Source organism: Eretmochelys imbricata, chromosome 20 (assembly GCF_965152235.1).
Source record: "Eretmochelys imbricata isolate rEreImb1 chromosome 20, rEreImb1.hap1, whole genome shotgun sequence".
Taxonomy (NCBI): domain Eukaryota; kingdom Metazoa; phylum Chordata; order Testudines; family Cheloniidae; genus Eretmochelys; species Eretmochelys imbricata.
Window position 1 is genome coordinate 3,041,227 of NC_135591.1, and position 19,330 is coordinate 3,060,556.

Sequence of the window (19,330 nt, forward strand, 5' to 3'; positions counted from 1 at the left end):
CCCCCCCACTCCCAGCCCTGTGCCCAACCCCCCACACTACCCCCCCCCCGCTGCATCTCCACTCACTCCAGCACTGCCCCGCACCCTGTAATGCAGCAGATGTACATGTGGCTCGTGCCCCCAGCCCGGGCACGCGTGGACACGCTCCAGAGAACAGCCACTGGGGGTGGGCCCCGCGGAAAGACGCCCCGTGCATCACAGAGATGTAGGGCTGGGAGGGACCTACGAGGGGAACCCACGAGAAGCCACCGAGTCCGTCCCCCCCGCGCTGAGGCAGGATTCAGTGTACCCAGGCCAGCAGAACAGCTGCATGGGGCAGGAGGCACTGGGCTAGCCCCAGAAGGGGGGCTGGACCCATTTCACCACCAAGCCGGCCTGTTAATTCTTCTGCCACCCTCCAGCACGAGCCAACAGGGTGTCCGACACACGCAGCTGGAGGTGCATGCCGCGAGATCAGACCGGGGCGCCTTGCACCGCCCATGGCGCCAGGCGGAGATCCACCGCCCCACGGGCCTGGCCACAGGTAGAGAGCATGAGATGCACCAGGGCGTTTAGGGCCCAGCCACCGCCCTAGCCATAAACCCCGAGAGCTGCCACAGAAGATCAGTTCCTCCTTAGCGGCCCGGTGAGATGAGGTTTTACGAGCCCTGCTTTACAGCTGGGGAAACGGGGCCAAAAACCCATTGTGTGACCCGGCCAAGGTCGCCAGGGGAATCAGTTCCAGGAAAAGCCAGCAGACCCCGGGCTAGTGCTCTGCTGAGTGGCTAATTTGATGCCAGTACAAGAGGGGTTTGTTTGAGCTGGCAAGACGAGCTGGCTGCAAGGAGCCCACTGCGAGCTCTGCTGGGAGAGAAGCCCAGGGGACAAAGCCTTTTCCTCCCTGGTGTTAATCGCCCAGACTCTGAGCACTGGGACGCTAGCTTGCACCCCAAAAACCCCGGAGATTTAGAGCAGGGAGCGTTGCCCATAATGTTCCATCGCAGTAACTGATCTTTGCTCCGGAGTGCCCACGAGCAGGGTGCAGACTGGGAGCCGGGCTAGTACGAGGTACACGGCCTTACTGATCCCGCAGGAATGCCGAAGGCTGGCCACAGGCAGGCTCCCCCCAGCCCTGCAGCTCCTTCCCCTCGCAGCGGGCCCTGAAACGCGTGTTAACCCCGTGCGCTAAACCAGGGGTCTGGATCTTGTGTGGAGCAGGGACAGGGAGCCAGCGTCACAGCCCTGAAGAACAGCTCGGTGGGGGCTTGAAAGCTCGTCTCGCTCACCCCCAGAAGTCGGTCCCATAAAAGCTCGGACCTCCCCCACCGTGTGCGAGGCCGGTAATGATTTCGCGGCGGATGGGAACAGAAGAGTCAGGCCAGGAGGAAAAAATCACTTCACTCGTGTTGAGCTGCACCTGGGATTTGTCCTTCCAGCACCTCTTAACCCATCTGGAGCCCCCCTTCTTCCAGCCCAGGCCTGCCTCACACCCTCCCCGCTGTGACCTACACTGGGTGCAGAACCCTAGTAGCCAGAGCATTAACCCACGGGGCCCCTAATGCTTCGGGCAGGATACGAGAGCCAGGGGCTGTTAGGGGATGGAAGGAATCCGCTGATGAGCCTTGGTTGTGCGATAGACCGACCGACGACAGCTTTGTCCAGCCTCTCAGCTGCTCCGAGCCGAACCGCCGCTTTCACACCCTTGTTTAACACACACACGGCTACAAAAACAAACTTTATTAAAATTCTGAACTGGCATTAACAACAGCAAGAAAACTAAACTCTGGGCTCCGTGGCCGCTTGCAGCGGCTAACACTGAGAGCTGGCTTTTCACAACAGCAGGGAGCGGGAAATAAAAGGGGCGCAGCAACAAAAAGAAAATATTTAAAATTAAACTGGGAATTACCCAGCGTGGCCATAACCTCCAGCAGTTACGCGGCTTATAGGCAGTGCCAAGCCGGATTGCATTGCACGGGCTGCTCCTGCAGACCGCGCGTGCCCCGCCACTCTGATTATTTTGCAGCGGTGCCTGGCCCAACAATGAACGAAAGCTCACTGCTGTGACATTACTTCATGGGGAGCAAGCAGGATCCGGGCCCTGCGGGGAGCACTTTCCCCAGAGGCGCCACTCAAGGGCAGTTATTGCTCAGATAGTTGCATAGAGATTGAGGAGCACCCTCCCCCCATTTGTGCTTAAGAGAAGGCCTGTCACCCAGGCCTTGCCAGCCAGGCCCACACACCTCCCACGACGGAGGCAGAGGCTGGGACGCAGTTTGCTCTGAGTTCAGAGCTAGAAGTGGTGGAGGGGATGGGCAATCCAGGCCAGCTGCAGCCTACCCCACCTAGGGCAGGCGGGCAGCCAGCCTTGCCCACTGACACCAGTGCCAAAGGGTTAACTGAGCCCTGGGGCACGTTGCAGCCCTCGAGCAGGAAATGCCCGGCTCTCTTCTAAGGGCCAAGTTCCACACAGGCCTGGTCCCCTTCCATTTTCACTCTGGCTCACAACCAGACACTGTGCATAGTCACACAAGCCCCACATGGGGCCACTGTCATGAAATGAACGCACATCAGATGAGACAGGACAGTCCTGCCCGGCGGCTCTACACCTCAGCTGCTTTCTGCACTGGCTCAGTGCTAAGGCACAAGCAACCTCCAGGCTTTCGGGGTTCAGTGGGGATGTTGGGGGCCAGCTGCAACTTAAAGGGGCCTGATTTGCAAAAAGAGAGAGTGGGAGTCGGACTCCTTTGAGGGTGGCAGGTTGGACGCCCCCTGCCCATCACTAGTGGTTTTGACCATTTAGCTCACCCCTAGTTTAGCGGGTCTCTCCCCCAGCCCCAAGCAGACCCTCGAGCGCATCACTGCAAGAGACGACAGACTTGGGGGCCAGGAGCTCGTTTCGCTATATTTACCAAGAGAAGCTTCTTGGAAATAAAGAGAACTCTGCGACGGGGCGGGTTTCAAAGCAGCGATCCTGGGGAGACTTTCAGTAGCACCCAATTGACTTAGGAGCACGAGCCCTGCTGGAATCAATGGGATTTGTGCTCCTAAATCACTCTGGTAACTTCAGAATCCCGCCCTTCGCCCCATAGCTCCCATTAACTACAATGCATCTGAATGGGCTACGCAGCATGGAAAGCCTCAGGCACGGCCAAGTCCCTGGCCCCGCGGTTCAGAACTAGCTGCTCCAAACACCCCTTTGCTCCGGCAAAGAACCTGCGGCGTGAACGAGACCACGCCAGGCCGAGGGCTCGGCTGCAGCCCCTCACCTGCCGCCACGTTCACCCCACACAGCCGGATCTGGAGAGAGTTGGGCCAGCGTCTCCCTCTGCTCCCTGCTCTTCAGGTCTGAGTTCAGGGACTTGCCCTTTCCCAGTGCAGCCAAGCCCCCGCGGGCTTCCTGCCCCACAAGGAGCTCAGGCTCCCCCCTGCCCGCAGGGAACCCAGGCTAGCAGCACTACCTTCCCAGCTCAGGGGACTGGACTCCTCCAGGGAGCAGCAAAGATGGAAGCAGGTCAGGCAGGAGCGTCCCAGGATGTGCCAGGCCACCCAGCCGCTTGCAGACAGGTTAGAGGGGATGTGGAGCCGAACCGGAGGCTGTGGGGGACAGGGATACCTCGCCGTGCACTGCATTAGCACGGGACTTCCTGGGCAGAGAAGGCTGAAAGGGTCGGGCCTAGAATAGGGGCTCAGGGAGCCCCGTGAATAATGCTGACATGGTAGAGATGGGGGCACCTGCTCAGGCCCTAAGCAGGGAAAGTGTCTCTGGCTGTGGAGCACTGTGGACGTAAGGAAATGAACCACAACCAAAGCAGGTGAGAAGGACGCATTCAGACACAAATCCTGAAGCCAGGGTTTTCCTCATGTCCACAGGGAGACGCTCAAGGGTGCTGGGCCTAAGTGGGGCCGTTAGCAGTCCCAATCCTGGGCCGCACCAACAGGGAAGCCAGCCTGGCGCTCCAGCCACCGGCTGCAGGGGCACGGCCCACATCAAATAAAGATCTGCACCAGGAGACGGTGGGGAGGGGTTGGCAGCGCAGGCCCAGCAGCCTCGCCTGTAGCCATGGGGTCAGCCCTCGAAGCCCCCCTGGCTCCCTAAAGGGGCTGAGCAGAGGTGCTGACCGCCCGGAGGCCTCCGGTCCTCTTTGGTGATCATACGAACAGATGCCGTTCCTGCCCCCGTACCCGTTACGGGGCGGGGAGCTGGCAGCCTTTCCTTGCAGGAGAACAGGAAGTCAGCTGCCCTGCACGCACCTGTCACTACAGCAAGTCTAAAGTTCTCCTCTTGTGCAAACAAAGCCGGCTCCCAGTGGGAGGAGGAAGAGATCAAGTTGCTCTCCCCACAGGCAGCCGGCCTCTTCCCACCGCCCCCACGCCGGCCTGCAAACCAGCTAACGCCCCAGCCCGCTGACAGCCAGCAGTGGGCAGCAGTCCAGGAGCCGTAGCCACAGGACAGTGAGGTGGGGGCAGGGGCCAGTGGAAAGTGGGGTTATTTTTCCTACTGGGGGCAGGATGGACAGAGAAAAGGGGCTGAGTTCTTCAGTTGGGCTCAGCTCAGCACCTGAGGCAGGGGACCCCTGCGCCCCAGGAAAGCCACCCTGCTATGGGCAGCGAGCCGAGCGCTCTTGCAGCCTGTAGGCATGCCAGCTGCTCTTCACCACTGCCCTGCCATCACCCGGGTGCTGCCCGCCTCCTGCACAGCTGAGGCCCAGGGGAGCAGGAGAATGAAATTGTCTCTGTGGCTGAACGAGGCCCAGAGTGCTGCAAGCAGGAGACGGGGGGGACTCACCCCACGTTATGGGTGGTACGAGTCCCATTTGGACGCTGTGCCCTACAGACAACACAGGCCTGTGCAGAACCCTCCTGCCCCACAGAGACCCTGCTCGGGTTTGGGAAGGCTGGAGGGGGGGGCTTTCCCAGTCCAACTGAAGTCAGGCTGGGGCGACTCAGACAAGCAGCCCCTATTCCTCTCTGCCCCAGACAGGGCTAGGGGAAGCTCTGCTGGCAAGTTGCAAAGCAACATGTGGATTCCCCAGAAGAGAAGTGCCCCCAGAACACCCCTTCCCCGCCCCTTCTTCGGTATCTCCCCCGCTGGGGAAAGCTGGGAAAAGGACAAGTGCTGTGCAGCAGGAGAGGGACCAGGTCTGGTGCCAGCCAGAGGGCAAAGTGCTGCCAGGTTAGACGGGTGGAGTTCAATCCCGACTGCCCATGTCACTGGCTCCAGCAGGAGGCGCTGCCAGCCTGGCTGGCTCTGGTGCACTCGCACGGACAGACTGGGCTTTATACACACACGCACTCATGGGGGCGCTCAGAGAGCGGGGATTGTATCCTGCAGCTCCACCACCAAATCCGTCCGCACGGCTCCCTCACTCAGAGCCCAGGTGGTTCTGGGACACGGAGAACCCTGCATGACCCTCCCCTTCGAAGGAGTCGTCTTCGTCTTCCTCAAAGAGCTGGTCCTCCACGAACAAGCCCCCCAGCCCGTACTCCTGCTCGTGGACAGAGACCTCGTTCGGGGTGAGGTGGGAGGCACCGCCCACAAAGTCGGCAAACCTGGAAGTGAACGAGGATGGGGAGCAATTAACTTCCACTGTGGGAAGACAGGATACAGGGCCAGACGGACCACTGGCCTGACCCAGTATGGCCATTATGTCCCTTAAAGGTCCTAGACACCATTAAGCCTCAACCCCCACAGAAGAATTAGTAACCCCATGGGGAAACTGAGGCACAGGGGTACGGGAGCAATTGGCCCGAGGTCACACAGAGCTGGCACTAGAATTGGCAAGTCCTGCCTTGCTGTCCCAGCCACCAGCCCAGCCCAGCCCAGCCCACCAGGGTCACTTAGGCATGAGGCTAGGCCAGTATGAGGAGCCAGCCACCCAGCCAATGAAAGGCTCAGCTGCTCCGGGCCCTGCTAACACATACCCGAACGATGCTAGCTGCTGATAGCACAGTCAGGACAGACTGCACCTGGCACCCCCGGGAGTTTTTACGGCCCTGGCAGGTATGGAGTTTAGCTGCAGGCTGCCCTGCTGGAAGAGTACAGATTGCCCCAGTCAGGGCGCAGCCAGCCCTCGCCTGGACGTGCGCAGAGCCGCGGCCCCCTGGCAGGGGGCACCGTAAGGGGGTTGCCGGCACCCCCAGGGCGTTTTACCTCTTCGGAGACTGGATGCGGGAAACCATAGTCCAGGCGGAGAACTCTGGGCTGCTGCAGTATCCGCGCAGCTCCTCCAGGGCCCTGCGCGTCTCCAGCTCCCCCTGGAGCCGGTACTCCTCCTCGGTCAGCAGACGAGGGGGGCTCGGCTTCGCTGTGGCTTTCTGCACCTTCCTGCCAGCAGAGCGGTGGCATTAGCCGCAGTTCCCTGCCTCGAGGCTGCGCTCAGTCCTTACGGAGAGCTGCTGGGGCACCTGAGGAGCTAGGAGCCTGAAGCAGAAGTTACCAGCTGGAATCCGCTGGCCTGGGCCAGAGGCTCTGAATGGATCTATGAAGCTTTCTGCCCACCTGTTTAACTCTGCCGAGCCCTGCTTGGAAGCCGGCTTCCCCACCGGCACCAGAGGCAGAGAGCTGGTCACCGCTGCCCTAAGAGGGGTGACCCCATCATGCCCCAGAACACAGAGACACCCCCAGGCAACAGCGAGGACACAGGAGAAAATTCAGTTCTTAAAGACCAGAGCATCCACCACCAAGCAGGTGTTGACGCCACACAGTGGCCAGGTTGGGTTGGACAGTTTAGTCGAGGCCATAAAGTCTAACCGGGCTCCTGACCCTTGGCCAGAGACCCCTCTGGTAAAGGATGAACGTCCAAGCATGAGCAACTGGCTCCCGGGCTCAGGTTTCATGCAGCCGATCCCTCCCTCCCCACCCTGTGTCGGCCAAAACCAGGCCCCGTCTCTGGCTTGGGAACTCCCTTTTTAGCCAAATGCACCCAGGGCCCTGCATCCCCTACTCTCATTCAGCCACACTACGGCGCGGCCATCCTGTTAACAGAGCCAGCTGGCTCCTTAGCCTGGACCAGATGACTCCTGCTTGGCCGTTCGCTGCCTCCCCGCCAGCGGTGGCTGGCCTAGACCCTGTGGCTGGAGCAGCTGGCGCGCCCGGAGCTCTGGAATCACCTGTAGGTGGCGTAGAGCCACTGGACGGGGTACTCCAGGTTCTTGGTGCAGACGGCAATGGCGATCAGCGCCAGGGCAATGGGCCGGATTTGGATGCCCGAGTACATGAGCAGCAGGCCCAGGAGCTGCAAGCTCCAGGTCAGCAGATTGATGTTGCGCTCGTTCTCCAGCGGGCCGTACCGGTAGCAGACGGCGAAGCTGGCAAAGCCCACCAGCAGCACGTAGCCTGGGCGAGGGAAGTCAACGGAGGCCGCTATGAACAGGACGGACACCCAGCACCTCCGCCTCCTTTCGGGCCCAGGGTCCCTCACAGACTCATCAGCAAGTTCACGGCCAGACCCCCTGCGAACTCAGCCAGGAATTCCACGCCTGCCCCACAGAACGAGGACTGCACGGAGCAGGCAGGGCAGGAAGCATCCCGACCGTTGGTGCAGCCCGCTCCGGGAAGCGCTGAGCACAGCCACGCTGGCCGTGCTCAATGCAGCAGGCACCACATAACCGCTCCTTCCCCGTCCCCATGCTGCTGGCGTCACTGCTCCTACAGTCCCCGGTCCCTTCCTGGTCAAATGACTCTAAATCCTATTTGGACAGGGGCTGCTGAGCTCGGCTCGGGTGGCTAAGCTGGGCAGATCTGCAGCAGTAAAATCCAAGGTGCTGCTCAGACAGGCCGCCTCCCCCTCCTCCCACCACACTTTCCTGGAAGTGGCCGCCGGCAGCTGAACAGCCCCGTTTGTAGCTGCGTAGAAGGCAGACGGGCGTGGAAGTCCCAGCATCTCCCATGCCGCCGTCATACAAACAGCCTTTGCGTAAGGCAGCGGTAGGTGCCGAGACACACTCACCCAGGAGATATTGCCAGTAGGACTTGCAGATCTCTCGTATGTTTCTGAAGACCAGCTGGATGAGGTAGAGGGAGAAGGACCAGCCTCCCACTAGGATGAAGTAGATGGGACTTTTCTAGGGCAGATGGAAAGACGTAAGAATAAGACACGTGTCTACTAGAGCCAAACCGCCGCTGTTTGATGTTCACCCCAGGGAAAGACTGTTTGCTAGACAGGCCCTATGTCAAAGGGCAGCGTAGCCTAGCGGGCCAGGTACAAAACCTGGGTTCTGTTCCCAGATCTGTGGGGCTCTGGTCCTTGGCCGCTTTCCCCTCCCACCCCTTGCCTCCTTCGACTGCAGACTCTGCCCATCACTCACTGTGCAGCCTCAAGTGGGCCCTGAACTCAGCGGTGTGCTACCGTACACGAGCCAGACCGGGTGGGTGTTCTTCCCTCCTCTCTCCTGACACCCAGAGCACCTCCACACTGGGGCGGCGGGTTTTTAGCACTAGCGTGTGTCTCTGCATACCCGCTACCACCTGTGTGAGCTACAGCCGAGTGCGATGGTTTAACCACCGACTACCTTGCTCAGAGCAGGGGTTAGACACCGGAACCACCATACCCCAGCATTCCTGCCTCTGGGGCCTGGGCCCTGAAAGGCTATTTCGAGTTTCCCCCCAGCATAGACCGGACCCGAGAGCCTCAGAGGGCGGGAGTTTGTAACCAGATTCCCAAGTTACAGCAGTTTGGCACGGTCCTTGAACCCGCCAGTTGCCGAGTGGTCAGTTCCAGCTCCATCGCACTCAGCAGCACCCGATTCCCAGACCTGGACTGCAGCCTCACCTTGGGCATCACCTTGGCCATCACGTAGATGAGGATCAGCAGCGAGGCCAGCATGCCGATGCTTATCCCAGCTGAGTAGTGGAAGAGCTGACTCCTGCGGAGATCACGCACGGCGGGTGAGTTTGAGAGATGTCCACCCGCACAAACACACGCCGAACAGAGCTTCAAGCAGACACACCCAGGAGAGCAGGAAGCCAACGCGCCTCGGGATCATTAAAAGGGAGCTAGGGTGGCGTTCACTGTGTCTTGGTAAGAGCAGCCTGCGCAAAGCCAAGCTCCATGGCTGAGCCAAGGGGATTTGCAGTGTTGGGAGATGATCCCCCTGATTTAACTGCCGGGACACCAGGCCACAGCCTGAGAGCTCGTAGGCGGCCTCCCAGCTGTGGATGTTAGCAGCCCTTGGTTTACATAGCTATTAAGGGACAGAGGCTAGGCTGGGGCAGGCACCGCTCCGAGGTGCCCTGCTGCACCTGGCCGCAGCAGCATCCCTGAGGTCACGTTTCCTCTGTGTTGCCCAGGCCATTAACACAGAGATTGGGCGGGGGTCAAGCACACAGGACAGCAGGTATGGCACACGCAGTGGTCTGGTCTTCCAGCAAGGGGCGACCCACCTGCTCAGCAAATCGCCGCAGAAAAACAGGACCAGGCCCAGGAAGGAAACCAGGCAGAGCTTGGTGTCAAACCCTAAAAGAGACAAGACAGTATCAGAGAAGCCCCCAGCCTGGTTACTTTGTGCTGGAGCCCACATGACACGGTCCCAGTAGTCCACGGGGAGCAGCTGGGACATACCCAGCACAACATACAGAGGCAGACCCCTGAGCTGGATATGCCTGGATAGCTCAGTGGTTTGAGCATTGACCTGCTAAACCCAGGGTTGTGAGTTCAATCCTTGAGGGGGCCATTTAGGGATCTGGGGCAAAAATTGGGGATTGGTCTTGCTTTGAGCAGGGGGTTGGACGAGATGACCTCCTGAGGTCCCTTCCAACCCTGATATTCTATGATCCTGTCTCAGTATAAACGGCCCCAAGGCCCAGACTCTGGATAAACCTGGTGAATCTCAGACCAAGGATTCAAACACGGCTTTGCTGTGGGTGGCACCAAACTGACCTGGGGCTGGAGGAAACGGATGGATGCACCCTGCTTCTCTTCCAGAGGCGTACACAGCCCATGTTGGGCGAGTGCTTCTCTCCCACCCCCAGCCCCTCACCCACACCCCTCCCAAGCAAAGAAGGAACTGGTTCAGTCATTAGACCTAGGGCTAACACGTGCTATAACGCCCTATAACAGATACCTGGTACCGCCAGGAGCCCGTTCTAGGCCCAAAGCAGCCGGACCAAGCTCCCTGCAGAGTTGGGTGCCGCCACCTGCCTGTTTTTAACCTTCTCCTCAGATCTCCTCCATTTCCCCCATTGGCCCAAAGGGCAGTTTCAGGGTGCTCACCCTGACACCCCCGTGTAAGACTAGCTGGGTTCTTCCAAACAACGTGGCACCCAGCAGTAGCCAGGTAACCCTAACCCTAACCCTAGCAGGAATTGCACCTCCTTCCCCGAGCAGGCCTACAGAGCCCCGAGAGGGGCAGCCCGACCCCCAGCATGGCTTACACCGGAAGAGGACGACGCTGTAGTTGGTGTTTGCCTCTAGTAACTCTACTTTCAGGCAGGTTTTCTCGCTGTAGAGATCCACTGGGATGTAGGTGTCGTTCAGCTTCTCTTTCAAGAAGGAGAAGAAGAAGTTCCACATGTTGAATTCCTCCAGCTCTTTCAGCTTCTCCTCATTTTCCACCTGGGTGACACGGATCATCTTGTTGCTGACAACTCGGATCTGCAGACGGGAGAGGAGAGGTACTCGCACACCCACGCTGCACTGCAGGGGTGGACATAACGGGGTCTTCGATGAAGCCAGCGCGCGAGGGAGACAAAACTAGATGGGGATCGGAGCTGTGCAGCTAACAGCTAAATATTGCTTAGCACTTTGTGAGGGGCTTCCCATATGTCAGCTCGCAGTACATGGGGCAGGTTTGTTCCCTTCCCTGATCAGTGGTCTCAGGACAATGAAATCACTGCTAATCTGGTGAGACTGCCAGAAGAGGCGGCCTTGGAAATGCTATTAGAGATACAGGGTACCATTTCCAAACTCACCAAAGTGACAGTCAAAAGTTCACTTTGGTGAGTTTGGAAATGTACCTACAGCTAGCTTAGCTAAACAGTTAGACCAGTGGCTCTCAACCTTTCCAGACTACCGTACCCCTTTCAGGAGTGGGATTTGTCTTGTGTACCCCCAAGTTTCACCTCACTTAAAAACTACTTTGCTTACAAAATCAGTCATAAAATACAAAAGAGTGTCACAGCCACACTGTTACTGAAAAACGGCTTCCTTTCTCATTTTCACCATAATTACAAAATAAACCAACTGGAATATAAATATTGCACTGACATTTCAGTGTACAGTATACAGAGCAGTATAATGAAGTCATTGCCTGGATGAAATTTTAGTTTGTACTGACTTTGCTTGTGCTTTTTTACAACAGGCTCTTAAGACAGGCAAATCTCTAGACCAGGTGCCATACCCTTTGGAAGAGGTCTGCGAACCCCAAGTTGCCAATAACTGACTTCTCAGGAAGTGTATCCACATCCTGCACCTGCATGCCTACAGTCGCCTTCACGTCTCAGCTGCAGACTCTCTCTCAATGCCTCCTTTTCTCATCAGCAAGAACCCTGGCCATGAGCATCTAAAAATGTGAGTTGCAAGAAGACCTGGTCTCAGTTAGACATTTTCAGGGGACCAGTTGAAGGATGAGGGAGGATTTCAAGGCACAGAACCAGCAGTGAGAAAGTCTAGAGTGTTCCTACCTTTGCCGCTTGCTTCCTGCATGCACTTGCAAGTCACTTCCCCTCCCATTGCCTCAGTTTCCCCATCTGTAACTGGGGGATAATGCTCCCATCCGGGGTCTGAATTGAAGCATCCTTGTTAAAATTGCTGAGTCTCTCAGACGGAAGGAGCTTAAGCACTGATTGTACAAACTTCTCTCAGTGGGCTTGTTTTAGTCATTCCCTGACATGCTCATCAGGCAGTTTTGCCTTTGATAGCTTTATGGAATAAATTACAAAACCCATGGTTCTCTGATGCGATTCCTTCCCCCCACCTCCGGCCAGAAGAGGCTGATGTGAAGAATAGTGCCGCAGATCTCGACAGACCGAGAAACCGTGACACGAAGCGTCCTGACAGACGCTTGCCACTTCTGCCAACATTAGATGCAGCCTCAGGGCAGCCGCCATGAGAAACTAGGCCAGCATCTGCCCGCTGTGGCAGGAGAGATCAGGGTGACAAGGGGCGTCAGGGGGAGGAACAGCCCTGCACTGATGTCTGACGAAGCCTCGAGTATCACTATGAACACTGGCCCTTTGATAGCCCCCGCATGCCAGCTGCCAAACAGCAGTTCCTCTCGCTTTTCCTACCCTGAGTAGACCCCGGGGCTCCTTTGCCTGACGAGCAGCAGGGCGACCCTACTTTGAGCCTATGTCTGACACTGCTGGAAACAGGAGCCTTACGGCTGACAGCAGTGTGTCCTTCAGCCAGCAACATGGAGGGCTTCCCCACCAGAAAACGCTCATCTGCAGCGGGCCTTATCCCCGGTTTCCAGCTGACACCAGAGAGCTTAAGTGACTTGCTCAAGGCCACAAGAGTGAGTGGCAGGATGTGGGGGGAAAAAGAGAACTCTGAACTCCCAACGCTCAGTCCATTGTTCTAACCACACCACGACACTTTCGCCCAACACTGGGAATAGAACCCAGCAGTCCTGAAACCAAGCCTGCTGGTTCTAACCACTACAATGCATTCCTAGGACACCTGTGGTTGTCTTTTGGCCTAACTGTGCTCTCTCCTGCCTGTACAGCCCCAGCACATTCTGGCTCCTAACCTCATATAAACCACAGGACGAGAAGGGCAAGGAACAAAGGCTGGGAACACATCTGGGACTGGCCAGCAGCAGGAGCATTCAGACACAGGTAGGGGTCCAAGCAAGAAGTTTCTCTCCAAAGACCAGCCCTTACCTTGTTGCTACCGCACCCGCCCCAAGGAGAGGAGATAAAGAGATAAGGGGGTTTGGTCCGAGAGGTTCTTTTGCTGGTTCACACAAACCCGACAAAGCCTCTTTCATTCAGACTCTTGGCTTGAATGTAAATAATGGGGGTGGGGCAGCAGAGAGACGCAGACCTGGTTTTGCAGCAGCAGGCAAAGTGGGCGCTGGTTCCTACCTGCATCCGGGTCCAGATGTCGTGCCATTTTGGGATCACCGCGTTGGTGTAGCAGAACTGCTGCGGGAACGTCAGATGGCTCACATGCCCTTCTTCAAGTTGGATCACCGACTTCTCAGCACCTTCATTAGACAGGGGAGAGGGATAAGAAAGATTTAGTAACAAACTAGACCCGATGCAGCTATACCCATCCGTGTCTGGGAGCGAGCCTGTCCTGTGTCCGGCACAAGACACAGGGGGGGAAGTTCTCTTTAATTTCATTTAAAAGAACTGTGTTTGTTTTGATATCAATTCAATTGATTTCACAGGGCCCCTTCCCCAACCTTCGGCGCACCATGACGAGGGAAGCTGGAAGTTTTGGCATTTATAACAGGTGGCCTTTGGGGAAAGGGTCCGAGATCAAGAGATGGGCACTTGAACTGGGTGTTTGGGCTCAAAGGCCCTGAGCTACAGTTTCAGGCTTTCTGCAGACTCAGGAAGGCATCCCAACAGCACTTCACCCTTGGCTCGTGTTGCTACAGGTTTTCTTCACACTCACCAGGGACGAAACAATCGTGGGTGGCTTGTTTTTAAGGGAAAGGAGTACTTGTGGCACCTTAGAGACTAACCAATTTATTTGAGCATAAGCTTTCGTGAGCTACAGCTCACTTCATCGGATGCATACTGTGGAAAGCGTAGAAGATCTCTTATACACACAAAGCATGAAAAAATACCTCCCTCCACCCCACTCTCCTGCTGGTAATAGCTAAAAGTACCTCCCCCCACCCCACTCTCCTGCTGGTAATAGCTTATCTTAGATAAGCTATTACCAGCAGGAGAGTGGGGTGGGGGGAGGTATTTTTTCATGCTTTGTGTGTATAAAAGATCTTCTACACTTTCCACAGTATGCATCCGATGAAGTGAGCTGTAGCTCACGAAAGCTTATGCTCAAATAAATTGGTTAGTCTCTAAGATGCCACAAGTACTCCTTTTCTTTTTGCGAATACAGACTAACACGGCTGTTACTCTGAAACTTGTTTTTAAGGGGAGACTTAGAACCTAGAGAACATTCCCGCAAGCAATAGGTGGATTTCATGGCTAGTTCCACAGCCCCAGGACTCATAGGACTCTGGCAGTGAGTTCTCTGGGAGCAATTCTGTTTTAAGAAAGAGCAAACACGTCCCCCGAAACTAGGGATCGGGCACTTGGTGATACCACCAGCACCAAACAAGCTGTCCTGGGAATGCCGAGGTCAAGGGAAACACCAACCAGAGACTAATTGCATGGAGCCTTCCTAAAACATGAATTTGATTCTAAGCTCACTCGTGCAGTTCCACTGACTTCTGTGCAATTTCTCCTGATTTACACTAACACAACAAGAGGATCAGGGCCCAATGTGCATCCCACATAGACCTCATTAAAGTTTACATAAGAACGGCCATACTGGGCGAGATCAGTGGTCCACTTAGCCCAGTATCTTGCCTGACAGTGGCCATCTGAGCAGGGTTGGGATTTCGGAGTCACCTGACATTTTTCCCCAGTGATCTCCTCCCCAAGAAGCTCTGAGCCTGACGTTCTTTGGCCCTCCATGTGTGTTGCAAGCACACCCACTCTGCGAGAGACAGCCCTGGGGGAATTTATTCAGCAACCATATCGGTGAGAGAAATTCACCGAGTTTAAGGCCAGAAGGGACCAATGTGGTATCTCCTGAATAACACAGGTCCTAACCTCCCTGTATTAGTTCCTGCTTCAGGTCCAATGTCTATGGCTGAAGGAGAATGGCCGGGGGGGGGGGGATCCCCCATTTCTGCCAGTACTGAGTCCTATAACTTGTGAGGTGAACTAAGGACCATTTTCACTCAGCAGGCAGAAGGAAACACTCATCAACTTCAGCTTCACTCCTGGAACAAGGCCAGATGTAGCTTTACAGTCAACTACAGCCTTAGACCATGCCTCAGTTTACCTTCTCTGTCATAATACAGCACCGCTGTAGGTAGAGGATGGCGGTAGAAAGGGGAAGCATACTGGAGTTCTGATCAGCTAGGAGGGTGGCCATTATTTTTGGTCACTATAAGTAACTTTGTTCATTTAAAAGATATTCCATTGAACTCCTCCTGATTTATAACCGGCTTGGCATCTGTAAGTGCCTTTGCAAGGAGATAGTCCTCTTCTCTAGCCTCCTTAGGAAAAAGCCAAACCCCAGGCTTTCATCGATGCATGCGTGTGTTGTGAAGAGGCTCCCGAGAGTCTTTTCTCAACAGGCGCACATATCTCCCACGGAGATGGCTCAGGCGTATAGATTCACTGCAGAGAGTGGGTGTTTGAGTAATGCTGTGTGACTTTAAACTATTTACCAACGTGCTCAAGTTCATAGAAAAGCGTTATTCCCCAAGAGGGGAGACATTAGATAGCTTAATGTTGTTTTTTTTTACTCTACCTACAACTTTAGTAGGGAAAGAACGTGACTTACATTAAAAATCGCCATGCTACAGTCACTACGTTGTGTGCCCAGACAGCATGTGCTGCTCACACGGATTAATGGATGTTTGTTAATCCTTTGTGCCAGGCACAGCCCTGTTCACACCGAACAAGGCACCTTTTACACATAGCCCAATTTTTAGCAGAGGGGCAGTACGTGCCTAGATGGAGGGCAGTCATGATAATCCATGATTTAGTTGGGGATTGGTCCTGCTTTGAGCAGGGGGTTGGACTAGATGACGCCCCGAGTCCCTTCCAAGCCTGATATTCTATGATCCTTAGTGGTTAATAATAATACCACGCTCACCTATAACACTTTTCATCCATAGATCTCAAAGCACTTTACTTTTATAGATGGGGAAAATGAGGCACAGAGCAGGGACGTGACTTGCCTGAGGTCACCCAGCAGGCCAGTGGCAGAACCAGGTCTCCAAGGCCCAGTCAGTGCCCTACCCACTAGGTCACACTGCCTCCCGAGCGACATTTTTGGGGTTTCCAGATACCCTACTCCCTTCTCCACCAAGGCAAACAGACTGGCGAGCCTGCTAACCCCATGACAGAGGTCATTGCCATTCAATCCATTCTCTGCTCCCCAGAGAAACTAACAGTCACACGAATAGAGAAACACACTCCCACAGAAGCTAACAGCACCTTCGGGGCATCCTCAGGCACTTAGAGAGGCACAAACATAGCCACGAAGTGAGATTATCACAAGAAGGAATTGGCACTTTGTTTATAACTCACAGTTCAAAGAGTGCGGTTCAGAAGTAGAGATTTCAATGCACAAATTAACATGCTTTGGGGCACACCACCATCCCCACACACACCCACCACCCCAAACTTCTCAGTTAACACAAAACACAATAGATTTAACTTTTCCTTTTCTCTAGCTTTGAAGTGGGAATTTTCTGGAGTCTTCTAAACAGATCAAAAGCCTTGGCTTGTTTTCCTCTAGCTTCGGCATGTGTAGGAAGCGCACACAGAAAGGCATCCTCCTCCCAACCAATGAAAGTGGTTTTGCCACCTCTGACACTTCCGTGAGGCGAGGGCCTAGAGGTTGTTAACTAAGACTGAGGTCCCATTGTGCTGGGCACTGCACAAGCAGTGTCTGGCCCAAAGAGTTCACGGTCTCAACCAGAGAAGGAGTGGGAGACAAAGAATCATCATTTTACCGCTGCAGAACTGGGGCGTAGAAAGATCAAGGACTTAAAAGGAAATCTGGGGCAGAGCCAGGAGCTGAACCCAAGTGCCAGTTCAGTGCCTCACCCACCAGCCCACGCTTCCTCCGATCTCTGCCCACCTTGCGCAGAGACGAATCAATCAGTTTGTATGGAGAGGGAACGGAGCCAACTAGAAAGGATTATCGGATACTTGTATTATGGTGGCACCTCAAGGGGACCTGGTCGGGATTATGGTTTGATAGCACAAGGTGCTGTGGACAAGATGCCCCCTGCCTCCCCACCAGTGCCAACATGTCCCCCATCCTCTGCCAACATCCTCTTTTATCCTGCGTCATTCCCATCCCTCGAGTCCCCCCACTGAGGGGCTCACAAGATTGACTTGGAATGGAGGCATTTAAAACGGTGCATCATAACGCACTTCAGGTGATTCCCCAGACTGTGCGGTGATCCTGCCCCACCCTGCCAGCGCCCCACCCAGCCCCATGCCGCCTACCAGCACCATCCTTCCCTGTCTCAACCCCCACCGTACACAGCCTGCCAGTGCCCGCCTGTCCCACCAATCTCCCGCCCCAACTCCCCAGGGGTTCACAGTCTCACTGATTTGGGTCCACCGCCCATAAGTCTCTACCCACCCGCAAGTCACTGCATGTGAGCCCCAAAGAACAGCCTGGATCTGCTGGCAAGGTGGGGTGGGGTGGGGTGGGGCAGGGCGGGGCAGGGCAGTGAGTGCTAGGATTTTTTTTGGGGGGGGGAGGTGGCAATTTAACACAGCAGCAGGCAGCGCTGATGAGATTACAAGGAGCTCCCAGGATGGGGTGACAGAAGGGGACAGAGCAGGGTGATGGGGATTTACCTGCTGCCTCCCTGCACAGGGGCAGCCAGTGGAGTCAGGGCGGTGGGAGAAGAGAGAAAGATTCGGAAAAAATCACAGTTCCCCATGGGCCTATAGTCAGCATCCCCCCGGCTCACCAACACCCCATGCCGGGTGCCCTCAGGAAAGGGCCCCCACACCCAGACTCTGGGCCTCCCTGGGTTCCCCTCCATCCCCCCCCTTACTTGCCCCCCCTTCCCTTCCTCACGCCCCAAGTCCCAGCCCCCCAGTGCCTGCACCCCACACCCCAGGTCCCCCAGCCTGTCTCCCCCAGCCCCCAGTCCCAGCCCCCCCCCCAATTCCCCCACTCCCCATCTCTGTCCCACCCCAGTCCCTGCCCCCTCCTGGGTCCCAGCCCCCCAGTGCCTGCACCCCAGCCCCCCCAGGTCCCTCAGCCTGTCTCCCCCAGCCCCTGCCCCCCCAATTCCCCATCCCTGTCCCACCCCAGTCCCTGCCCCCCAGTGCCTGCACCCCACACCCCAAGTCCCTGCCCCCATTTCTACCCAGTCCCTGTCCCCACTCGGTCCCAGCCCCCCAGTGCCTGCGCCCCACACCCCAGGTCCCCCAGCCTGTCTCCCCCGCCCTCTCGTCCCAGCTCCCCCAATTCCCCCACTCCCCATCTCTGTCCCACCCCAGTCCCTGCCCCCACCCGGTCCCAGCCCCCCAGTGCCTGCGCCCCACACCCCAGGTGCCCCATCCCCCGCCCCCCCCAGTCCCTGCCCCCCCAAGTCCTCACACTCCCCTGGTCCCCATCTCTGTCCCACCCCAGTCCCTGTCCCCCAGTGCCTGCGCCCCACACCCCAGGTCCCTGCCCCCATCTCTACCCAGTCCCTGCCCCCACCCCAGTCCCAGCCCCCCAGTGCCTGCGCCCCACATCCCAGGTCCCCCAGCCTGTCTCCCCCAGTCCCCAGTCCTCCCACTCCCCTGGTCCCCATCTCTGTCCCATCCCAGTGCCTGCGCCCCCCGCCCCGGTCCCTTGGGGCCCCCCCGGTACCTGCTGCGCCTGCGCCCCCCAGCAGCGCCAGCAGCACCAGGGTCCCCAGGAGCCGCCGCCGCCGCCCCGGGGCTGGTTTCATCCCTCCCGCCATGGCCGCTCCACGCACTTCCGCCCGCACCGTCATCAGCCCGCCCTAGCAACCAGGAGGACGGGCGGGCCGCGGGCCTATGAGCGCCCAAGTCTGGAGTGACGTAAATTCCCGCCTCCAACCAACCGAGCTGGCCGACAGCGCCCCTCAGCCTATCAGAGAGCGGTTCAGGTCACGGCCACGCCCAGCGTCCGCTTACCGCTCGTCACGCTGACTGACACGCTAAACAACCTATGATAGGACAGCTTGGCCCCATAGTAACCCTTAGACCAGCCCTCAGTAACCAATCAGTCCCATCGTAACCTTACACCCTCCCCCTAGCAACTACGGTGACTGACAGCTTCCCCAGTCTATCAGAACACGATACAGCCCGAACCCTAACAACCAGGCTGATTGACAGGTCTCTCCACCTATCACGAGACGACTTTACCCCTTGGCAACGTTTGAGGCATGGCTGAACCAACCGATTGTAGGGTCCCTCGGGGGGGGAGGGGCTGGGTTGTTATTGTGGGGTCCCTAATGCGGGGAGGGCCTGAGTTATTATTGTAGGGTCCCTCGTGGGGGGGCTGGATTGTTATTGTAGGGTCCTTCGTGGAGGGAGGGGCTGGGTTGTTATTGTAGGGTCCCTCGTGGGGGGGCTGGATTGTTATTGTAGGGTCCTTCGTGGAGGGAGGGGCTGGATTATTATTGTAGAGTCCTTCGTGGAGGGAGGGGCTGGGTTGTTATTGTAGGG

At 56.8% G+C, this 19,330-nt stretch overlaps 1 protein-coding gene across 1 annotated transcript; it reads right to left on the bottom strand.

The window, feature by feature from the left end:
* Window positions 1–1,701: 1,701 nt before the first annotated feature.
* Window positions 1,702–18,633, bottom strand: NEMP1 (nuclear envelope integral membrane protein 1). Its single transcript, XM_077838707.1, has 9 exons — window positions 18,507–18,633; window positions 13,004–13,125; window positions 10,352–10,571; window positions 9,362–9,434; window positions 8,751–8,844; window positions 7,929–8,043; window positions 7,090–7,315; window positions 6,131–6,304; window positions 1,702–5,529 (listed from the first exon to the last, which is right to left on the bottom strand). The coding sequence occupies exons 1-9, from the start codon at window positions 18,631–18,633 to the stop codon at window positions 5,343–5,345; spliced, it is 1,338 nt and encodes a 445-aa protein (XP_077694833.1). The 3' UTR covers window positions 1,702–5,342.
* Between the last annotated feature and the right edge of the window lie 697 nt (window positions 18,634–19,330).

Coding starts and splice junctions, on each gene's coding strand:
- NEMP1 (XM_077838707.1), bottom strand. CDS start 18,633: ATGACGGTGCGGGCGGAAGTGCGTGGAGCGGCCATGGCGGGAGGGATG. Junction 8,845..9,361: donor TGCGGCGATTTGCTGAGCAG/GTGGGTCGCCCC, acceptor TGATCTCCGCAG/GAGTCAGCTCTTCCACTACT. Junction 6,305..7,089: donor TGGCTCTACGCCACCTACAG/GTGATTCCAGAG, acceptor CTCTGCTGGCAG/GAAGGTGCAGAAAGCCACAG.